Source organism: Anopheles ziemanni, chromosome 2 (genome assembly GCF_943734765.1).
Source record: "Anopheles ziemanni chromosome 2, idAnoZiCoDA_A2_x.2, whole genome shotgun sequence".
Lineage (NCBI taxonomy): Eukaryota > Metazoa > Arthropoda > Insecta > Diptera > Culicidae > Anopheles > Anopheles ziemanni.
Window position 1 is genome coordinate 74,090,920 of NC_080705.1, and position 19,834 is coordinate 74,110,753.

Here is a 19,834-nt window from a genome sequence, read left to right on the forward strand (position 1 = left end):
CAAAAGGACCGAACGTTATCGTTTGAATTGAATAATCGGTAGCAAGGTCGAATGTTTTTTTTTATTAATTCTAATACATTATTACCATTTAAATCCTAAGTTGTTTTATGCATTGATAGAAATATACGCAAAAAATAATGAAAAAAATTGTAATGTTGTATGTGGTGTAAATTATGAATAGCGGCGTGGATAATCTTTTGTTGCAGCTTTATTTCCTCGGTGAAAAAGACATTGGACGAAAGAGACAATATATGACGTCATTTAACTTTTCCTTCCCTTTTTTTCATTCATTATTTCCTAGGTATCTCATCGCGGAAGGGTTGACGGATCGGGCTCCTTGGATACTGCAATGAAAGGCATCGTTACCAATTCCTTTTACTAACATGTTACTTTTCTTTCTTTCAGGTGCCGTTCGCCGTTCGTGGGCAAAGTTTGGCTGAGGAAAGAAGTATCGACGTGTCGGCTGACGTGAAAAATCCCGATTTGCGGTTAAAGAAGAGGACAGTGAAGGGAAGCCAGCTCTGGCTATGGTTTGGGCTTCTACATGGAACCGTGTTTTGACGACTCAGAATCGTAACAAATTTGATCGCTACTGACGTAATCTAAGGTTTCCTGTGTGTCCGGCCAGCAATAGTTTCCCTTCCCGCTCTCTTTGCCGTGTCGAAAGGGGCTGGCGACGGTGGCATCGGAACATGTGGCAAAAACGGGTGATCTCTGGATTCGAAGGAGTGTCCCCGGAGCATGTTTCCGTATTATCGCTGATCGTCGGCACCTAAAGTCACGTCGGTTTGTAGGTTAAAATTTGAAATTCCTTTTGTACAGGCACGGACACATAGAGGAGGTACCTTAATCTCGTCAGCAGAAACAATAGTCCAGTTTGCAACGATGTTAAGTTGTCAGCACACACGGAAGCAATCGAAGGTAAACCCGAGAGCACTCGGACCGATCGGAGAGCGCTGAAGGAAAAGCCATAGTGCACAGAACAAATGGGCGGCGGGAGATGGGTAATGGTTAACACATTTTTGTAGGTTGCCCACCTTAATTGAACGTTCAGTTCCAGCACAGGGAAAACTCGTAGAAGCATGGCATCTATTTACCTCGGGTCGGTGGAGTTTAGGGTTCGGTTGTGTAGACAATTTCGCTAATAACCAAATATTGGGCAGTTGCTAAAAACTAAACAACGGTGTATTGCTGGCGTTATAATGATCAATAAATCCCTGTACTTGGAGCAGCAGGATCGCTCGGACCGGAGGAAACGGCCGACCTAACGGACATCAGGCTGTCCAACGATGTGCTGTTATGACTAATACACAAACCAAAGTTGTATTGTCCGCTAATTATTTCCCTGTTTTTCTACAAGATTTGGTTCCTCTATCGCGTGAATACGCGATATTAATCTACATTCAATACCATTAACCAACTATTAAAAAGTAAAATTTCGGTTTGTCTCGTGAGGTTGTTTACGAAATTTTGTATTTATAATAACATTATGGGCCTTTTGGAATAGAACCGAGTAAAGTTGTGTAACGCACCAACATAAACTGATTCCGTCAATTGTTTCCTTCAACGTTTGTCAACTCACTGTGTGTTATCTCAATCATATACCAAGTCAGAGCTCAATGTAAAGCATGTAGAAGAAAGGATTTGTTTTTGCCCGTGTCCTCTCAAATAATAATCGTTTCTTCACTATCTTAAACGGACCACTGAGCTCTTGATTTATATCTTTTGTGTAGTTTCATTGGAAAAAAACAAACACTCAAACACACACTCCGTTCGTTTCATAATCATCCTTTCATTTTACGGCTCTCTATTTATATCCTTCACTTGTGAGTCAATGTTTTTCACCATTTTCTGTTTGGTACAATGACTTTTGTGTTTTGTTGTGTGCTTTTGATCTGTGTTATCTGGTACCTTATATGTTTGGTTGTTGTTTTATTTGGCTTTATAATGTTTGATTCGGTTGAAGGTATTAACGGAAGCAACAGTCCGTTTGGTTTTACTTTGTCTAACTTTGCGCACCTAATCGTAGTGTGACAGCGCAAACAATAACCCTTCGTTTCGTAGTACGTTAATATAAACATAGCAACTAACGGCACTAACAGCAACTAACCATAACATTTCTTTCTCTCTTTCTCTCTCTTTCTTTCTCTTTATCTCCTACCAAATGTTTTACACATGCCCCGTGGTGATCGCCTCTTCGGAAATTTGCAAACACGTATCTTGTTATCACATGTCAATCTGACGATAATTCGGATTATTCATCAATACAACACTTGAACACTATTTTATACTGAATGCTGATTAATGTGATATAACATAACCACTGTTGCTACTTACTACTTGATATATATTATATTTTAAATAATGCATCTTTCACTAACGCAACACCCCCTGTTGTACGGTTATCCTGCTATCTACTACTGCTCTGTCCTAATGACTACCGCGCGTTGCGTGTGTGGCGGTATGATTGCTTGCGCGTGCGCTATAAAATGCGTCTGCAGGAGACAAGGCAGAGGACGACCCGGAGGATGGTAGCTCACTCGGTGGTGGCATCACGAAGATCAAGCTGGAAAACTTCTGGCCCGACAGCGAGTACATTGCGATCGCGGACCCGGTGCCGAACCACGGTACCTCCGGCACAATTGTCTCGCAACCAAAGTCCCAGCGAAGCGCAATCGGTTCGGCGGCTGCGAACCTGGCCACCATACCGGCATGGCGCTGCAAAACGTCCAAGTCGACCTCGAAGATAGCGCTCGCCCCGATGGCCGTCGGTCGGATGATGGTGGCGAAGAAGTCGTCCCCGGGCGGTATGGTGACGTTCATGAAGCCACTGAAGGCGTCGACCGGCAACGGTAACGTGATGACCATCATGACAACGACAACCGGCGGAGGTGGCGGTACGGCGAACAGCAATAACAATGGTGGCGGCGGTGGCAGTAGCACTGGTGGCGTCGTTGCTTCCGGTCGACCGCCGAAGGAGGAGAAGATTGTGTTCCTGCACGAGAACGACGCCAAGCCGTGGAAGTGCAAGAGCTGCGGGCGGAACTACAAATGGAAGAACAGTCTGAAATGTCACATCAAGAACGAGTGCGGCGTACCGCCGAAATACTTCTGCGAGCGCATGTGCGGCTACAAAACGCACATCCACAGCAACCTGAAGCGCCATCTGAACTCCAAGTTCTGCAAGCCCAACTGAGACCTGGTGCAGGCGGCGGCGGCGGCAGCGACTGCCTCTTCGTCCTCATCGACGCGCGTTGCCACTACTGCTGCTGCTGCTGCTGTCTCCACGTCCTCATCAACCTCTTCCTTCTCCGCTTCTTCCTCCTCTTCGTCATCGTCGTCTTCGTTTTCTGCCTGCTCGTCCTCTCAAGGCTCTTTCATCGCTTCTCCTTCCACGATCCCCACCACTACCACCGCTCTTCTGGTGGCGCCGCCGGCGGCGATCACGGAAGTGGAAGTCAAAACGGACGAAACCGACGTGGCGGCCGAAGAACAGCAGCCGACGACGCGGCTATCACGTCGACGCATTCGCCGGGTTGTGGCCGGAACAACAGGAAGTCACCGTGCACATATTTTATACTACTAAAGACCTTACAGGGCTCTCGCGCAGCACACATTCCCGAGGATTGGGAAGGCTGTATGCGGCATTTTTTTGTTCGTTTTCTGTTGGGAACTAACCTCCGTTAACGTGTTGGTGTTATAACAAACGCATGTTTGTTTGATTTTCAACGCTTCTCAAAACTTTCCTAATATTTTCGTTCATATTAACTCACAATGGAAACCTTGAGTCAACCACATTAGAGACATGCCTCGTTAGGTTGCCACTGAGTGACCATTGAAGGACAACATAAAAAGAACATAAGAAGTTATAACAGACCATTGAATCTGTCGCACATGCACACGCAATAGAGCATCCCTACAAATGTACATGAAAACTCCTCTTGGAAAGGAAGAAAGTGATGCAGGAAGAATATAAGATGAGTGGGGCCCGGGAGTGCTTTGAGAGCGAGGACGTTTAGTAGGACGTTTTGAAAGACGGTTTTTACAGTTAGTGTCATTGGCATGGTTTCTGTGCACCTTATTTTGTCTATGTTTAGTGTAGCTCAATATTTTCCTCTATTTATTCAACCAACTAACAGTGTGTGTGGCTTCTGCCTGGAAACACTTAAACTTAGTTCATAACTACTACGGGGTTCAAAAGCCCTCATGAGGGGCACATAACAAAGCAAGAAAACAAACAAAAAAAAAGACACGTCAAAAAGGGACGTTAGAATTAGTTTGCTAATTTATTTTAACCTATTTTAACCACCCGTTGTTTTGCCAATCAGTTTGTTTGCTTTCGTTTTAATTTGAGCTTAAACCGCGAGCACTTTTAATTTTTAATCAAACCAAAAAGAGGATGAAATGTTGCTCAATTCTTGTACTGTTCAGTTTGTTTTTTAGTTTTAACTGGGGGTTTTTGTTTTTTATTTACCACTACTATTTAAATGGATTATCGTCTGCCATTTTTTAAGTACCTTAACCGGAGGCTAGGTTAGTGCACCAAAAAGCTTAGTAAAGTATTAGTTTGGTAGTACAATATTTTTTTCATAAGTCAATGTGAATAAGCCCATCTTCAAGGTGTTGCAGTCTAAACCAAAAACGAACTGAAATGAACGTAAAAAGAACGAAGGCAAAATTGAAACATCGGTTCAGTTTCGCCTCATTTGTTTTAGTTTTGTAGTGCCATTCGATCAATATGGCCAATTGCCATACATATTAATTAAAAATTGGAATATTTTAGAAAAGAACATCAACACCTGCTCTGCTCTTTTTGTGGTAATAGAAGATCCAGGAACCAAACAAACATTTCCAAAAAATACACGAAAAAGCCATTAGCTACGTGTGCCATATGATGAGCGATGTTGCGCGACAACAACAGAGAATAGATGGTAGAACTGAACATTTCACTAGGCGGAGAAGCGCTAGGGTAACGATCACCAAAAGAAAATAGTCTACAATTGCCATAATCAGGTTAATTCCCGGTACCGTAGCGATCGAAACTTGTTTCTTCGATCTGTTTAAGTCAAAATAAAAACATCCTAGCGTTCTTATTAACTTTTCTAGTCGGATGTACTTACTATGTATGTATCGTGGAGTGGTTTACGATAAGAAAAGTATTTTCTTTCATTATTTTATAGGTGCGCATTAGTCTTTGTTTTCTTTTATTTTTATATTATTTTATATTGTTTTGCTCGCCAAGTTTTGAGTCATCGCCAATTTGGTGATGGCACCTTTTGGTCTGCAGTGGCATCATTCCTTTTGATGGGTGGGACTAGTTTATCTGTAAGATTTTGTGAACCCTGAAAGCAAAGTAACTGCGAACATTCCATGGGACACACCCGGGTGTGAACAACAAGCAGCACCTTTTCCGACTCTTACTGCATTCCCTTTTGGTAGCTCCAAACGCTGTATAATAGAAAGTAAGAGCGTAAAGTAGCGATAAATATAGGCGCAGGGCAGGTCTTTTGGAGCAGCAGAGAAGAGCGTAGCACGGATTTCGTGTATTAGGCGAGGTGCAAAAATCCAAAAAAGGCATGAAAAAAGAAAATATGACTGGTGGCATGTACAAGCGAACATAGTAGAACCCGTTCTGTTTCTCTAGTATTGATTAGTCAAAAGTGAGTTTCAGTCTGGAAGTGGACTTACGTTTCGATCGTATTTGCAGACTTAACCGAACATATGAGGGAGTGGTTAAAAAAGGGAATGTATGCATCGATCGACAGTAAAAGATAAAAAAAGTGAAAATAAAATGAGCTGCATTACAGTGAGGAACAGTTTATATATAATATTTAAAAAATAGTACTTAACAAGAAATGCATAATACATCACATAGCTGCGAGAAAGTACACAGAAACACACATATATTAGAAAAGCTCTCCCTAGAGACCTTCAGAAGACAACTTCACGTACACACTTTATGGCGAAAGTTTGGGGGCGAAATAAGTCAGCATAAAATTACCGCGGTAATACAATACAATAATGCTGTATTTATAAGTAACTATTTATCATCAGCCTGGTGCCACACCAGGGCGTAGATGTTTTTTTGAGGGTGAGCAATAGTTTGCGTGCAACAGGAAAACACAGAACCCTGATGATATAGAAAAGTATAGGACAAAGAAACAGAGTGCAACTGAACAAAAACAAAAAACAAAAATCTAAAAAAAAAACAACAAAAAACTGGTTGAGAGCTATGCAATGCGAAACAACATGATATGAAACCAATAAAGAAAGCACATTGCAGTGTCTGCATTTCGTTCTGCGCAAATAATTAACCGCACGTGAATTTAAATTAGAACATAAAAAAACATTTCGCTTCGAGAATTGACCACATCCGAGATATGGCACCAGAAGGTAAATGAGGCCATGGATCGAATTCCGTTTTATGCATATAATAATTTATGTTGAGATGTTGTGCTTGTTTTACACATTTTTTTTAAAAGAATTTTTATTAACATGATTTATTTTTCTTTTAGGTAACCGAGGAGCAGCGCTACACGAACCGAAATACAGAGTGTCACCGTCTTTGGGAAAGGATGTGATGTCACATAAGATACATATGGTCCAGTTAAGTTCCGCTTTGAGTGTGGAATAAAATATCGAAACATCATTAACGAGCAGCAGAAGATTCTTCCAACTCACCACTTTCAACTTCCAACTTTCAAACGATGAAGCGATGATGATTAGATCAATGGAACTGTCATCGTCGTCCCATGCAAGTTAGTTCTTGCCCGTGAAAGCTTCTTTACGACAGGCCCGTTTAGCGTTTACTGGTTATGTTGTGTACTCTCGTTAATAAAGGTGTAACCGCTTGGTTTTGTTTTTCTTTCGTCAGCCTTCGCAGGTGCAACACGGTTGGTCGTCGATCGGTACACAGCAGAGATTAGTGTTTGATTTGTATTATTCGTAAAGCCCTTCGGAACCAACTCCAGAAGATAGTAGTGAGTTCTAATCGAAACGAAATAGATGATTGCCATCAATCAGATAAGTGTGAATTAGGTTTAAAGCAATACAGGTTTTGTATTGATTTCTCAGATTATGCTGATTAGTCTATAGCTAGAAACAGAAAAAGTTGGGCACACATCGTTAGTGTTAGGTGGTAGTTAAGCAGGACACATCCATCGACAAAACTATAGAATCAGTACCATTTAGGAAGACATTCATTCTTCGGGAGAGATAGTTCGATGGTTCTAGCTAGGGCTGATGGGTTTTACTGATGATCCTTCTCTGGGATTATCGTAAGAATAGCGAGACTGCTGTGTCCAATTGCAGATGGAAAAACTTCTCCCTTTGCCATGACTTGTTTGCCTCCGTGACCTGCAATCCGCGTTGCGACCGGCACACGTGATTCCTCTTTTCAAACAACATCATTAATTTGAAGAACAAAAACAGCTCTCATACACAATAACACCCCCCGCTATCATGTAAACCACAGCCAAACGCACACACACCACATATATCTTTTATCTTATTTTTTTTCTACCGTCTCTCTGCATATCATACATTCCCCTCTGCTCAATAGCAAAGTACGCAACTTTGGTGGTGGAAAGATATGTTTTATATATCCCAATATGTTTTTTAATCGATTTCTATGTTCTTTCTGCAAATCTTTTCTTTTTGTTACCGTTTCTTAATGTGAACTGTTATGTTTATCTTTTGTTCAATCTGTTTTATCATTCTTATGTTACCTTAATTCTCTCTTTTTCTCGCTATAAATGTATCCCTTCGTTTGTGTTCTACATGTGTATGTGTCTGTATCTGTGTGCGTGCGTGTGTGTGTGTGGGAAGGTGTTTGGAGTGGGGCGAAAGCGCTTCAAAACTACATGCTTTACACTAGCAAATAAAAAAAAACGCTAGAAAATGTCGCGAAAAGTTCGCGAATTTCTCGTGGCCTACTGAGTGTTAACAAACAAACAACCCAACATGTTCATCTGCAATAGCTCGCCTGGCCTAACGCACCCACCACCGCCGTCACGTGAACATGTATAATTTTTCTATTTACGTTGCATAGTACCTAAAGCACTACAAAATGCACACAGAGGCGAACACATGCACACGGGTCGGTGCAATATTTGTCGCTCCTTTTTTTCTGGGTTTTACCAAGGCAAGAAGAAAAAAAAACAACTTGTCAATGCACACTAGAACACACACTGAAAATGGTCAGCAAGTTTGAGCAGCAAAATTGTGAAGCAACATTTTTGGATAATCTTTTCTGTTTCCTTAGACGCGATCCATCTGGACAAGCTCTATGGCGCTATCCATTTGCCAGTGTGGTGGTCAGTCTGTGTGTGCGCGTTCTTCAATGTAATGAAATATGTATGTGTGTGCGTATGTATTATCATGTGTGCTCTATTTTTTGCTATCTCATGTGAAATCGTTGTACTTTTTTCATTCAAGGGAAATCTAAAAAACAAACAAATAGAAACCATTTAGAGCTTTATACCTCAAACAACAAGGAGTTATTAACACTAAAATGTAAGCTTTTTACTAAAGAAAATTAAAAATTAGGCTTCTAGGCCAAAGATCAGTTTTAAACCAATCACCACACCAAAATGTTTCGAAAGGTTTCATATAGGGGACTTTCCCAGATGAAGAAAACATTTAACAAATTGGTTAACAATTAATAGTAGAACACAGTACAAGTTACACAAAAGTTCTTTTCAAATGAGCGCATTAAAATGGTAGAGCAAAAAGAAACCCAAAGTAAATGAACAGTACTAGAAAAAGTAACAGGAACACATTTGGCAACATTTGGCTGGTGTAAACAGTGTTAACATTTGGACACAATTATTTGTTGAGAAGATTATCGTAAAATTCGACAAAGAAAAGTTTATGTAAATTTTATTTACGACAAAAAGCTCGAACATAAATTGAATGTTGCTTTATCAATTTTGTGGTGTGATGTGAATATGTGAAAAAAATGATTTACCTATGGAAGCAAGCTGAAACAAAAAAAAAGAGAGATAGAGAAAAATAATAGGCAAAACAAAAAAAACATGTGTTTAAAAAGGTTCTAGATGGAAAGTAATGGTCGACCGTACATTTTTCCGACGCCCATTGCCACACTACCATGGGAAGGGGTCTAAAACCAAAACAAAAAAAAAAAGAAACGCGGTCTACCAAAGCAACCGAGCTGTATTTAAACCAAAACCCAACCTTGTTCAGTTTCTGTACCCGCAGGTGGTGAAGCGAGCGGAAATGATGATGGACCATCCGGTGGAGGAGGGGTAGGAGCGGAAGGAGCTGCAGGCGGCCCCTCGTCAAACGCGCCCGGTAGTGACGACCAACAGCAACAGCACCATAGTGGCACCGGTTCTTCCGGCACGGGCGGGGGAGGAGGCGGTGGTCATAGCTTTGGTGGTCACCACAGTATTGACAGTGGTGCCAACAGTGGCAACCTGAGTAATAGCAATGAGGGTAAATGTGGTGGCAGTAGTGGTGGAAGTAGTAGCAGCAGTAGCAGTAGCAGCAGCAGTTGTTCTGTTGGCAGTAACAGCGATGCCGCAGTGGTAGTTGCTGCTGTGGCGGCCACTGCGCTCGCCTTGAATCAGCAGCAGCATCATCAGGAGCAACACCAGCAGCAACCACCGCCGGCGTTGTCGATTGGCTCCTCGGCTGCTGCGACGGCCGCTGCGATGGCGGCGCTGGTCGGTGGAAACGTGATAGCCGATTACATGAAATGTGACGTGAAGGGTGGCTTTCCGCTGACCTCCCTGGCCTCACCACCACTAGGCGGCGGCAGCAGCGAGGGCGAGGGGCCGTCTTCGCAGCAGTCCCAGCAGCAACACCTGGTCACGGCAACCCCGTTGCATCTGCCATCGCAGTCGCAGGCGCTGTCGTTGCATCAGCAGCTTCAGCAGCAGCAATCCGCTTCGATGCCGTTGCTGTCCCCGAAATCGCCACCGATCGATGAGCAACCGTGCGATCTACGGATGCTCACGCCGGCCACCTATCTGCGCGAGCTTGCCAGCGGTGTCTCGAAGGAGTCACTCGCGTCGGCAGCGGTGGCGGCGGTGCAGCTGGCCGCCTCGGCCAACACGGGCAGTGCCAGCACGGCGGCCGCCCTGCCGATGCCGATATTCAAGGGCATCAGTATGACCACGCCACCGCCACCCCCCGTCGTGCCGTCACCGATCGTCGGCGGAACGTATTCGTGCGCGCGGTGCGGCAACTCGTACGCGCGGCCGCACAGCCTCAACCGGCACATTCGATTCGAGTGCGGCGTGGAGCCAAAATTTGAATGCCCGGTGTGTCATAAGAAGTCGAAGCACAAACACAACCTGGTGCTGCACATGCGCACCCACCAGCATCGATGATTGAGTGTTGCGGTGTTTGTCATCATCATGTCGGGCGAACGTTCACCTTTCGAGCTGCTGTGCGCCACCGCTATCCGCCGGAACACGGTTGGACAACGACGGTGTTTAGTTTAGTGATGAATTTCGAAAATGTTACCACCTGAATCGGACCGCGCTCGATTTGATTCCGGATTCCGCGCCACGCAACCTCCGCCACTGGATGGGAGCTTTGCTTGCGCACGCACCAAAACCAATCTTACGGCCGATTCCACAATACACGAAAAAGAGGGACGGGGAACAAACAAGGGTCTGCGATACGAAGGGAGGGAAGAACGGAAGAGGGCATATGATGAACTAATTGTTATTTCCTTTATTTTTCTTGTTTTGTTTTTCTCCCCTTATTTGCTTCTCGTTACCATTATCTAACGGTTTAACTTCTAGCCGCTATACTATTTTATTTTCTTCCTATGTTTATATTACTTAAATTATCGTTACTTTGAATTGTTTGTAGTCAGAATTAACCAAAACAACTTATCCACCAGTCTGAGTCATCAAAGCAAAGAGGAGGAGCGAGCGGTGCGGTCAGTGCGTGTGCGACACGATGCTGCTGCACGCGGCATAGGATTGAGGAATATAGTTATATATACGGGAACAGATTAGTCAGGCATGATCAGATGTGATGTGGATATATATTATATATACATTGAAACACAAGTGAGAGAGTGGGAGAAACAAAACAACAAACAGATACTGTTTAACACCTTCAAACTAAGAAACTATCCTCTCGGGATGTAAAAATTGAACTTATTGTAAAAATTCAACTAATCAAATCGATTGACAAAGAGGATCAATGGACGGTGAAATATTGATCAGCAGTAGAGTTTAGCTATTTAACGCGACACGAACTAAGGGAAAAATGCCAATTGCAAAGCAATCGAGCAAGAAAACGAGCGATCAGAGGGTGTAGTTACGATCACGATCGTATTGCTCCTTGTTGCAGGATACTGCAGAGCAGTAAAGATAGTGGAAAACAAAACGGTACCATATTTAGCAGGGTAAAAAAAAGACGAATTTTAGGGAAGGACTGAAGAACGAACAACAACTTTCAATAACAGCAACAAAAACAAAGAAGCCTCCAGTTAGGGTCTCCGAAATACATTACTTAGACGAAAAAGAACGTTGGTCCAGATGATACAGTAATACGAATTGCCAATTTTACGTACCGTTGTTTCCAACACAAGATAGGTGAACTCGTCAAACGAAGCGTTACTCCCAAATCTACTACATAGTCAGGTGACAGGATACAAATTACAGAACTACTTTACGGAAGCAGCAACATTATATATATAACTACTAGAGTAGATATGGCGAAGAACTAAATATGAATATTTTTTTTAAGGTGGGTCAGTTACTTAACATTCTTATTTTATTTTATTTTTGTATCTTACGTGTTCTTAAATAGTGCAGTGAATTTTGCTGCTGTTTTGCTCAGTGCCGCCATATCCATACGTTACAGTTTGACGAACGCTTACTGAAATGAATAATGAGCAGCTAAATTTTTTTTTTTAATACTAAATTTCTATTTGATCGGTTTGTTTTCTTCTTTGGAATGCTCCTGGAATGGAAGTTTCCGTTCCATCGCGCGCGGTACGATTTTCGAAAGTACAACTTTCAACCCAAAAGTTTTTCACAAATTAACCATACCAACAGCAAATTCAAACCCTGCTCAAACTATCAGCAGGTACGTTTTGAACGCGTAAACACAACTAATCAATTCGAGTCATACGATTAAAACCGTGTAAAATATAACTCTGCTCCAGGCGTACAACATTCAGGACGCAACGTTGCCATTTTGCCCCCTCCCACAATTCGTTCTAAACGAAAACGTGCAAACTGTCAATCGGTGTTTTGTGTTCTTGTCTTTGCTTGGCATAATGATTCATACACGCCTAGGAAAGCGAGCGAGCAGCAGGGAGCAAAGCTCCCCGTACCAATAACCTAGTTTATAAGGGTTCACATCTGAATGAACAAACAAAACAGTCAAACAAATTGAACTTGCAAAATTCGGTTACCATACATTGGATACAGGAAGGGTGGTTGACACCTCCCCTGGAAATCCTCCCCCACACATACATACTTACACTGACGATAAGGTCCTTAAGCGTAGCAATAATCATTAGGAACGGGTTAACACATATGCATATTTGTTGGGTTAGAGGTTAGCTATTTCACATCGTATACAATAATCCATGGTAGAGTGGTAGCGCAGTACGCATCCAATGTGAGTCGATGTTGTTTTTTACTTTCATAAAAGTCACGCGTTCATTGAAGAACCAACCAGACTCAGTTACAGAATATGAGTGCACAGGAAGTGATATGATGGTGGGAGCGGAAGAGGATGTGAGTTGGAAAAAATATTTATTTAAAAAAAAATACTGCAATGTTGAACAGAACGTCCAGGAAGAAGTCAGAAGAAGCGCAGAAGTGATTGGAAAATGCAGTGCAATAATGAAAGTAAGATTTAAGGTAGCTGATGATTTGCAAAAGCAAGTAGTAGAAAGCATTGCAAGTAAGAAATTTTCCCGTGAAAGTGAGGCGATGCTTTCTCATGGGACTCATGCATGCAGCAGTAACACTGGATTCCGGTTGGTCGTTGTTTGGTTTTCTGTTTTTTTTTTCGTTATTTTTAACACAAATATTCTGTTGTTTTTCTTTGGTTTTTTTTTCGTTCGGCACAAAATCTACTACGAACTAGGGCAATTTAGAAAAAATATATTCTACTGAATTAAAAAATCCTTCAGCATGGCAAGAGGACACACCCGACACAAGCAATCTTCAAATTGCGAGGAAGCACCATTAATGTTACCATTAAATATTGTTTACGCTTTTGTAAAACAATATGCTAGGGATTTGGGTAAATTCTAGTACCGGGGGGCGGGTCCTAGCCAATGCGGTGGAGTACAGTCTCTCGGGGGGTACGTAAAGGAGTAAAGATGGGAAAGTAATACAACATGGAACTATACGACACGCTTATGCATTTACCTGGCAGTGGCATGCATAGGCCTAATGGTGTGTGTGGTTGAAATCGCATTCTTTTTCGAACCAGCACGAATTCCTTACTACTACTTGTGACCACTAGTGTAGCGGTGGGAGGGGAGAGGTTTGAGACATTAGTAGCGGAGCAGATACATGGGTGGTAGTTAAAAGAAAACTGAAAAAATTGGATTGTGATATTTGTAAAAGAGCATAGTCGTTCTTATTTAATTTTTCGCGAAAACGAGCGTACGCTGAGAGTGTTTAGAGGATATTTGGGGTATATATATAAATGTATGTAAACATAAGGTCGCAACGTAAAAACAGAGAAAAAAACACTTAAGAAAATGAGAATGTAACATATAAAAACGAATCGTGATCACGGTTCGATTTGCTCGCCTTATCGGGTATGAACCGGATGCGATATAAAACGATATGTGAGGTTTAGTTAGTAATATTATTAACTCGCTTACTACCTTTACGAGAGGTGAAAACCATCCAGAAACGAACCACAATTGAGAGCCACGTAGGGTTTTAGCAACAAAAATCCATCTATCGTGTGAACGCGCCTCCATGTAACTCCATTGTCACATGGGTTTAATTATAACGATTAGGAATGGTAGTTTCATTGGTTTACAATTGTAAATAGGCGTCAGTGCTCAGCGTCTCTTTTAGAAGGGGGGTTTCAAGAGCGAGGATGGCAAACAGGATATAGGATACGAGATAGAGAGCAAATGTGCCGGCCGTTAGAAAAGGATAAAGTCTAAGCGAAAACGACAGTTCACGAGCCTGCAGCGAGCACTACTACAATGATGGTTGTTGGTAATCATAGTTTTGTTATTTGTGATCCGTTTAACCAGCAAAGCGTATGGCCGCTTACTTTCTCATCGCTTGTAGATCGACTGGAATCTGTTTTCCACCGAGTGGAGCACGTACACACCACTAGACAAACACTGTTGAGAAACACACTTAAGGGGCACGAAAACGCGCACATGAAGCGATCGAGTGGAGGATTGCAACAGAACAGAAGTTACTTAACGTGGATTTGGAGCAGGAAGTTGATGGAGGAAGGACGGGGAAGGATTGTTGCGATCGTTCGGTTATCTCTCTCGGCCCGCACGAAACGGTTAGGGAGTTTTCATTCCCAACGTGGGCAGGGAACAGTTTTTATCACGATATACCATTCGACATGCATGCAAGTCGATAGGAGGTTTCACGGTTCAGTTTTGCTACCATTTTTTTTGTTTCGTTTTATTTGTTGGTTATTGCAAATCCACGTATAACGAAAAGCATAAACTTTTTATACGGACCATTACCCCTGTTTCAGTTACCACCACCACCACCACCACCACCACCATACATGCACAGACGCCTCGATACAAATTACGCCAAACGGGCAGCAATGTTGTTAAAACGTTATACTTATATAACATAACGATACGGGCTTTCGTATTGGGAGAAGACAAAATAAGTTGGAAACAAAAATACATTAAACAGTAGAGAGAGAGACAAGAAGAAAAAAATCAAAGTGCTGTGAATGATACTATTGATGTGATTTTTTGTGATTGTTATTGTTATTACAGAAAAGAAACCAGAAAAAAGGGGGTGTGTAAGAAAAGTTTGCCGTTATAAGATGGTATAAAACCTATGTATACACCAAGAGGAAATCAAAAGAGGATCATGAAATGCAAAAAACATTACGAACACAAAAGTAATCATAAAAATAAGAGAATCAAATTAAGGAAAAATGATTTATAATGGAACAGAAATGAACGAACAACAAGAAGATAGGCGCGCAACGTACAGTATATTCAAACAAAGGGTTCGGGAGAGGAGTGGGTAAAAACAACAGCCAAGTTGGGTTACGGGGGACGAAGGAGTTTCGATAGAGGATAGCAACAAAAAAAAAAAATAGACCGCACGGAGTTTCTGTATGCTGGTCGAGTTTTGTTGCGATATGTAGCCTCTTGTATCGAATCGTTTACTGGACATGGGTTATATTGCGTTACGTTGTTAGCCCTTTTGAATTTATGGCTCGACGATTCCCCCTGTGAATGGTGGTCGGTTGGTTGCTAGCATTGCTGCTAGTGTAATGTTCCTGTATGATCCTAAATAGAAGGATCTGGTATACGGATCCAAACAGAAGGTTTAGCTCTTATCCTTCCGTATATCCATAGACCTACGTGTCTGATCTGGTGTGTATTGTGTGCGTTGAGGGCTAGCGGGGATGGTACTGAAATGTTACTATCTTGTGGTAGACGAAGTGAAATTATACTAAGAAAAAGAAAAGAAAAATAGTGGACACATTTACTTAAACATGCTGAGAATATGTCGCCATTTTACGAAAAAAAACAAACAAACAAAAAATCAACGAATTGGATCTCCTGAAGTTCTGTTTCCAAAACAGAGAAAAAAACATAGCAAACAAATGCCCGCCACAAAATGTTGTGTTAGGATTTAAATGTGTTGTGTAGTAGTGAAGAAGTGGAAAAGATTTCAGACGTTGAAAGGAGCACACGTTAGTGTGTTTAGTTTCGCAGCAAAACTAAATGTCTCTATAAACTCGCCACACACTATGCCAATTACGGGGGAAATAAAACGAAGAAAGTTACCAAGAGCGCAGTCAAACCGCGCGATCATGCACTTATCATAACGAAGTAAAAGCAAAAAGTAATACAAAACGAAACAAACAAAAAACACATTGCAGTTACCACGAGAGCAAAAGCGTATTTTTAAATAAGATATATGCAACAGTTAACCAAAACGCCCGATAGTTGCATGGCCTTTAAGCGAAGAAAAACGAATGAATTTATCCAAAATAACGATTGTAATTTCTGTTACCATAACATGCTCCTACCCGGTGGGATGTCTGATGAGAAGGGACACTTTAGTTTCGCGGAAGAGTAAAACGAAGCATGATTACTTTTGAAATCCGCGAACGTTAAGAAACACGATACTAAACGAACACAAACGCTGGGCGAAATGAACAGTAGCGTAATTAATAATTTAAACAATGTTAAACAACGTATTTTAAATGCACTACTAACGAAGCAAAGAGACACAAAACTAAACAGAGAAAGAGGGAGAGAGAAAAAAGAAAAAACATGTAATGTAATAGAGTGGGTAAATCAACCAATACAAGCTTTTTGTGAGCGATGGCGAAGTGTTGTTTGGGCTCATCTCATGGGCGCCCTTAAAATAGATTTACCGAAGGGGGAGGATGGTGTAGTAAGAGAGTGAGTGTACATTTTATACCAAAACTAATGATCGTTTACTATTTTTTTGTTTGTTTATTAACGTTCGCGATAAGAAGTGAAAAGTGCGGGACAGGCGTAAAAATACTAAACAAACCATAATGTAATAATTAATGTGGTGACACACCCGCATAGAATATATACGGACATATATGTATGTATATAAATATATACACACACTGAACGTAAAACAAACATGCAATGGATGATCGACATTTGTTAGCTGGCGCCACTAGTCGAAGTCGACCAAAAGAGAGGATGTTTTGAAATTTGATGAAGGCGGCCGAAGCCATTGCTAATCGCAATCGAGCAACATTGTATGCATATACATATACATAGCTATATATTTATATACAACTATTAAGAAACATAACGACAGGTCGTCCATAAAATTGTGAAAAATTGGGATAAGGGTGAGGTGGAAAGAGATTGAAGGAAATGGCAAAGAAGGTAGAGATGAACAAGAAAGGAAAGAAAGGTAAACACATCGATATTTGTTTGAGCGAATCTGAATGGAAAACCAGAAGGTGGAAGAAAACTGGATAATAAACAAACGAAAAAAATACAAAAGTAATCAAATTAAAGTAATGTGAGAGGAGGTAAAAACAAAGAAATATAAAATGGAAAAAACGATAACAATTTTGAAGAAGAAAAAGGAAAAAACTTTCAAAAGAAAAACACATTTCAGCCGTCCATCTAGCACGTTTCGCCTATGTTTGTGGCGCAAACGTTGTTTGATGGCCGATTTCACTGCCAAAGTTCCTCCGAACACTCCCAACGATTGGCGGACCACTGGATGAGACTGCTGAGGTGTTCTAGTCTGGTCGTTGTGTGTTCTTCTCTCTGCCTGGAGTGATGGAATGTGTGTGCGTGTGTGAACGCGTGCGTGTTTGTGTGTGTTGTTGTTCCGCCTCCGCCTGCTGATGACGTCCGGTACCGTACTAGACAGACATCTCTCAGAGACTATGACAACGACCGTTTATCCTTGCACACACATTTTACCCTGCTCCTACCTACCCACAACACCCCAACCCATCCCAAGATTTTCTTTTCGTTAAAACGTGTTCATAATTGTGTTAATAGTCGTCTTTCCTTTCTTGGTATAGTTTCCATGGCCGGGGGCAAAACACATAGTGTGTTCCACACGATTGTGCTGTGGACAAACTAGTGCTGTATAGTGCTGCCCGCACACAAACACACGGAGAAACAACAAAGATTGCCCCGTTTTCCACTAACATAGTTTTCTCTGTTTTCTTTTGCAGATAAGCATGCGGCGACGGAGGAGAATGCCCAGTTGCAGACACAGATTGTGAAAGAGGAAGCACAGTTTACTGTCCCATCGGTGGGAAAGGTTGAACCGCTGGAGGATGACGATGGTGGTGGGCAAAGGAACCCCCCCGAACAGAACGACGAAAATGATGAGGATGATGGCGACGATAGTGATGATGATGAAGACTATGTGATGAGTGAAAAGTCTGGCCTAGCGCGATATGGCACGAGCACCAGCATCCTCACGACGGCGGCATCGCTGTTCGAGGAGTCGCACGGGGCCTTGTCGTTCGTGCCCGTCGGTTCAAACCACCATCAGATGCACCCGCCCGTGCCGCAGGATACCCTGAGCGACGACATAGCGCTGATGGTGGGGCGCCCGGACGAGTTGGGCTACTTTCAGTGTCCGATTGGAACGTGCGATCGAAAGTATGAGAGAACTGTTGCCAATTTACCCTATACCCCCACCCCCCTCGCATCACCTGATCTACTTCCCCTTTGGAAGGGACTCAATGGTTTCCGGAGTGCTCCAAAGGCGAACGGAAGGCGGGTAGCTACTCGCGGGTGCATGTGCAGTGGTGGAAGACATACTGAATTTTGGATACGTTTGAAGGAAACACTCAATACCGGCTAAACAGCGTTAGTTTGGTGCCGTTTCTGACGCTTCCTCCCAGACGCAAGGGACTAACTTGTGCTGGGGAAGAGGCTCAAAAATGGGCACCGCTCCCTGCCATTGCGAATAAAAGTGATGGCGAGAGAATGACGCGTTTAGTCTACAGTGAACCTCAAAACCTTCCGACTTCAGTGTCCAAAGCTGCTACCATCTACCTCAAGTGTGTGTCCCCTTCATCACTGGCCTCCTTCCCTCCTTGTTCTAACCAATGTTCGTGGACCACCGTGTCCCACCGCGTGGGAAGTGCAAATGTTTATTTGTGTTTTTCTTCTTTCTTCTTCTTCTTCTTCCATCTCTTCTCTTTTCACCCGTTTTTCATCTGCCTGCCTGCTTCATCTCACCTCGCCACCTACCACTTGCAACAAATTGCGCACCACAAACCGCTGTTCGTATCGTCCGAACGTGCGGTGGTTCGGTTCTTTTGGCAGATACAAGATCAAATACTCGCTGCTACGCCATCTGCGCAACGAGTGTCTCGCCGATCGGCGCTACGCTTGCCCGAAGTGTGATAAGAAGTTTTGTTACTCCTTCATTCTCAACCGGCACCTGCTGAAGGTGCACAAGGAAAGTCCGGGCTACTACTGAAGACCCCGGAAGTTCACGGGTGGCTTTACACACACACCAGCTGCTTGATAGGCTAAGGGGCGCTTTAATTGTTAGCAAGATAGGGAACCATTCCAAGAACTAACAGATTTAGAGAGTCGGCACGATAATGCCTCGTGACCGTTGTTGAGTGATATTCGATAGTTATCTAAAAAGAAAAACGGAATACCAAATCGAACCATTTCCCCATATGGGTGGATTGGCGCCAGGAGGGGATGAAATTGGGATGTAACAAAATTTGAAGGCGTTAGGGGGAAATACGGAGAAAGATGAATCAACAATCATCAGCTGGCTTGATAAAGAAAGCCGCTAGTTGTGTAATGAGCATTGGACTTTTAAGATTTAGCGAGCAGATAAGGCAACACATTTGGTAGACCTGAAATGGTCTAGGGAAGATGAAACTGAACAAAATGAGCTTTTGCGTGTAAGCACAGACAATTGTTGAAGCGAGCGAAGGTAGGACAATATAAAATAAAATCAATAATGAATGTACACGGCAGCAGTTTTGAGTTGTGTTGTAAGCCATAGGATATAATATCTACCATTTTCATCGGTCCATCCGGATCGTCCTGTGGAATCGTGAAAATAGTTAGTGAATGGTCACCATTCCCCCTGACTTGGTGACGATGTAGTAGTGCATACGGTGACTATGAGGTGCTGGTGGCGTA

At 42.5% G+C, this 19,834-nt stretch overlaps 1 protein-coding gene across 1 annotated transcript; it reads left to right on the plus strand.

The window, feature by feature from the left end:
• The first annotated feature begins 6,380 nt into the window (after positions 1-6,380).
• Positions 6,381-19,148, plus strand: LOC131294313 (protein lingerer-like). The gene is made up of 4 exons (XM_058322360.1): positions 6,381-6,393; positions 9,220-10,131; positions 17,884-18,319; positions 18,992-19,148. The coding sequence occupies exons 1-4, from the start codon at positions 6,381-6,383 to the stop codon at positions 19,146-19,148; spliced, it is 1,518 nt and encodes a 505-aa protein (XP_058178343.1).
• The last annotated feature ends 686 nt before the right edge of the window (positions 19,149-19,834 follow it).

Bases quoted from the DNA above. Each gene is read 5' to 3' on its own strand.
- LOC131294313 (XM_058322360.1), top strand. The intron at 10,132-17,883 runs GTATGACCACGC...TTTCTTTTGCAG, and splicing joins GCCGATATTCAAGGGCATCA to ATAAGCATGCGGCGACGGAG. The intron at 18,320-18,991 runs GTATGAGAGAAC...TTCTTTTGGCAG, and splicing joins ATTGGAACGTGCGATCGAAA to ATACAAGATCAAATACTCGC.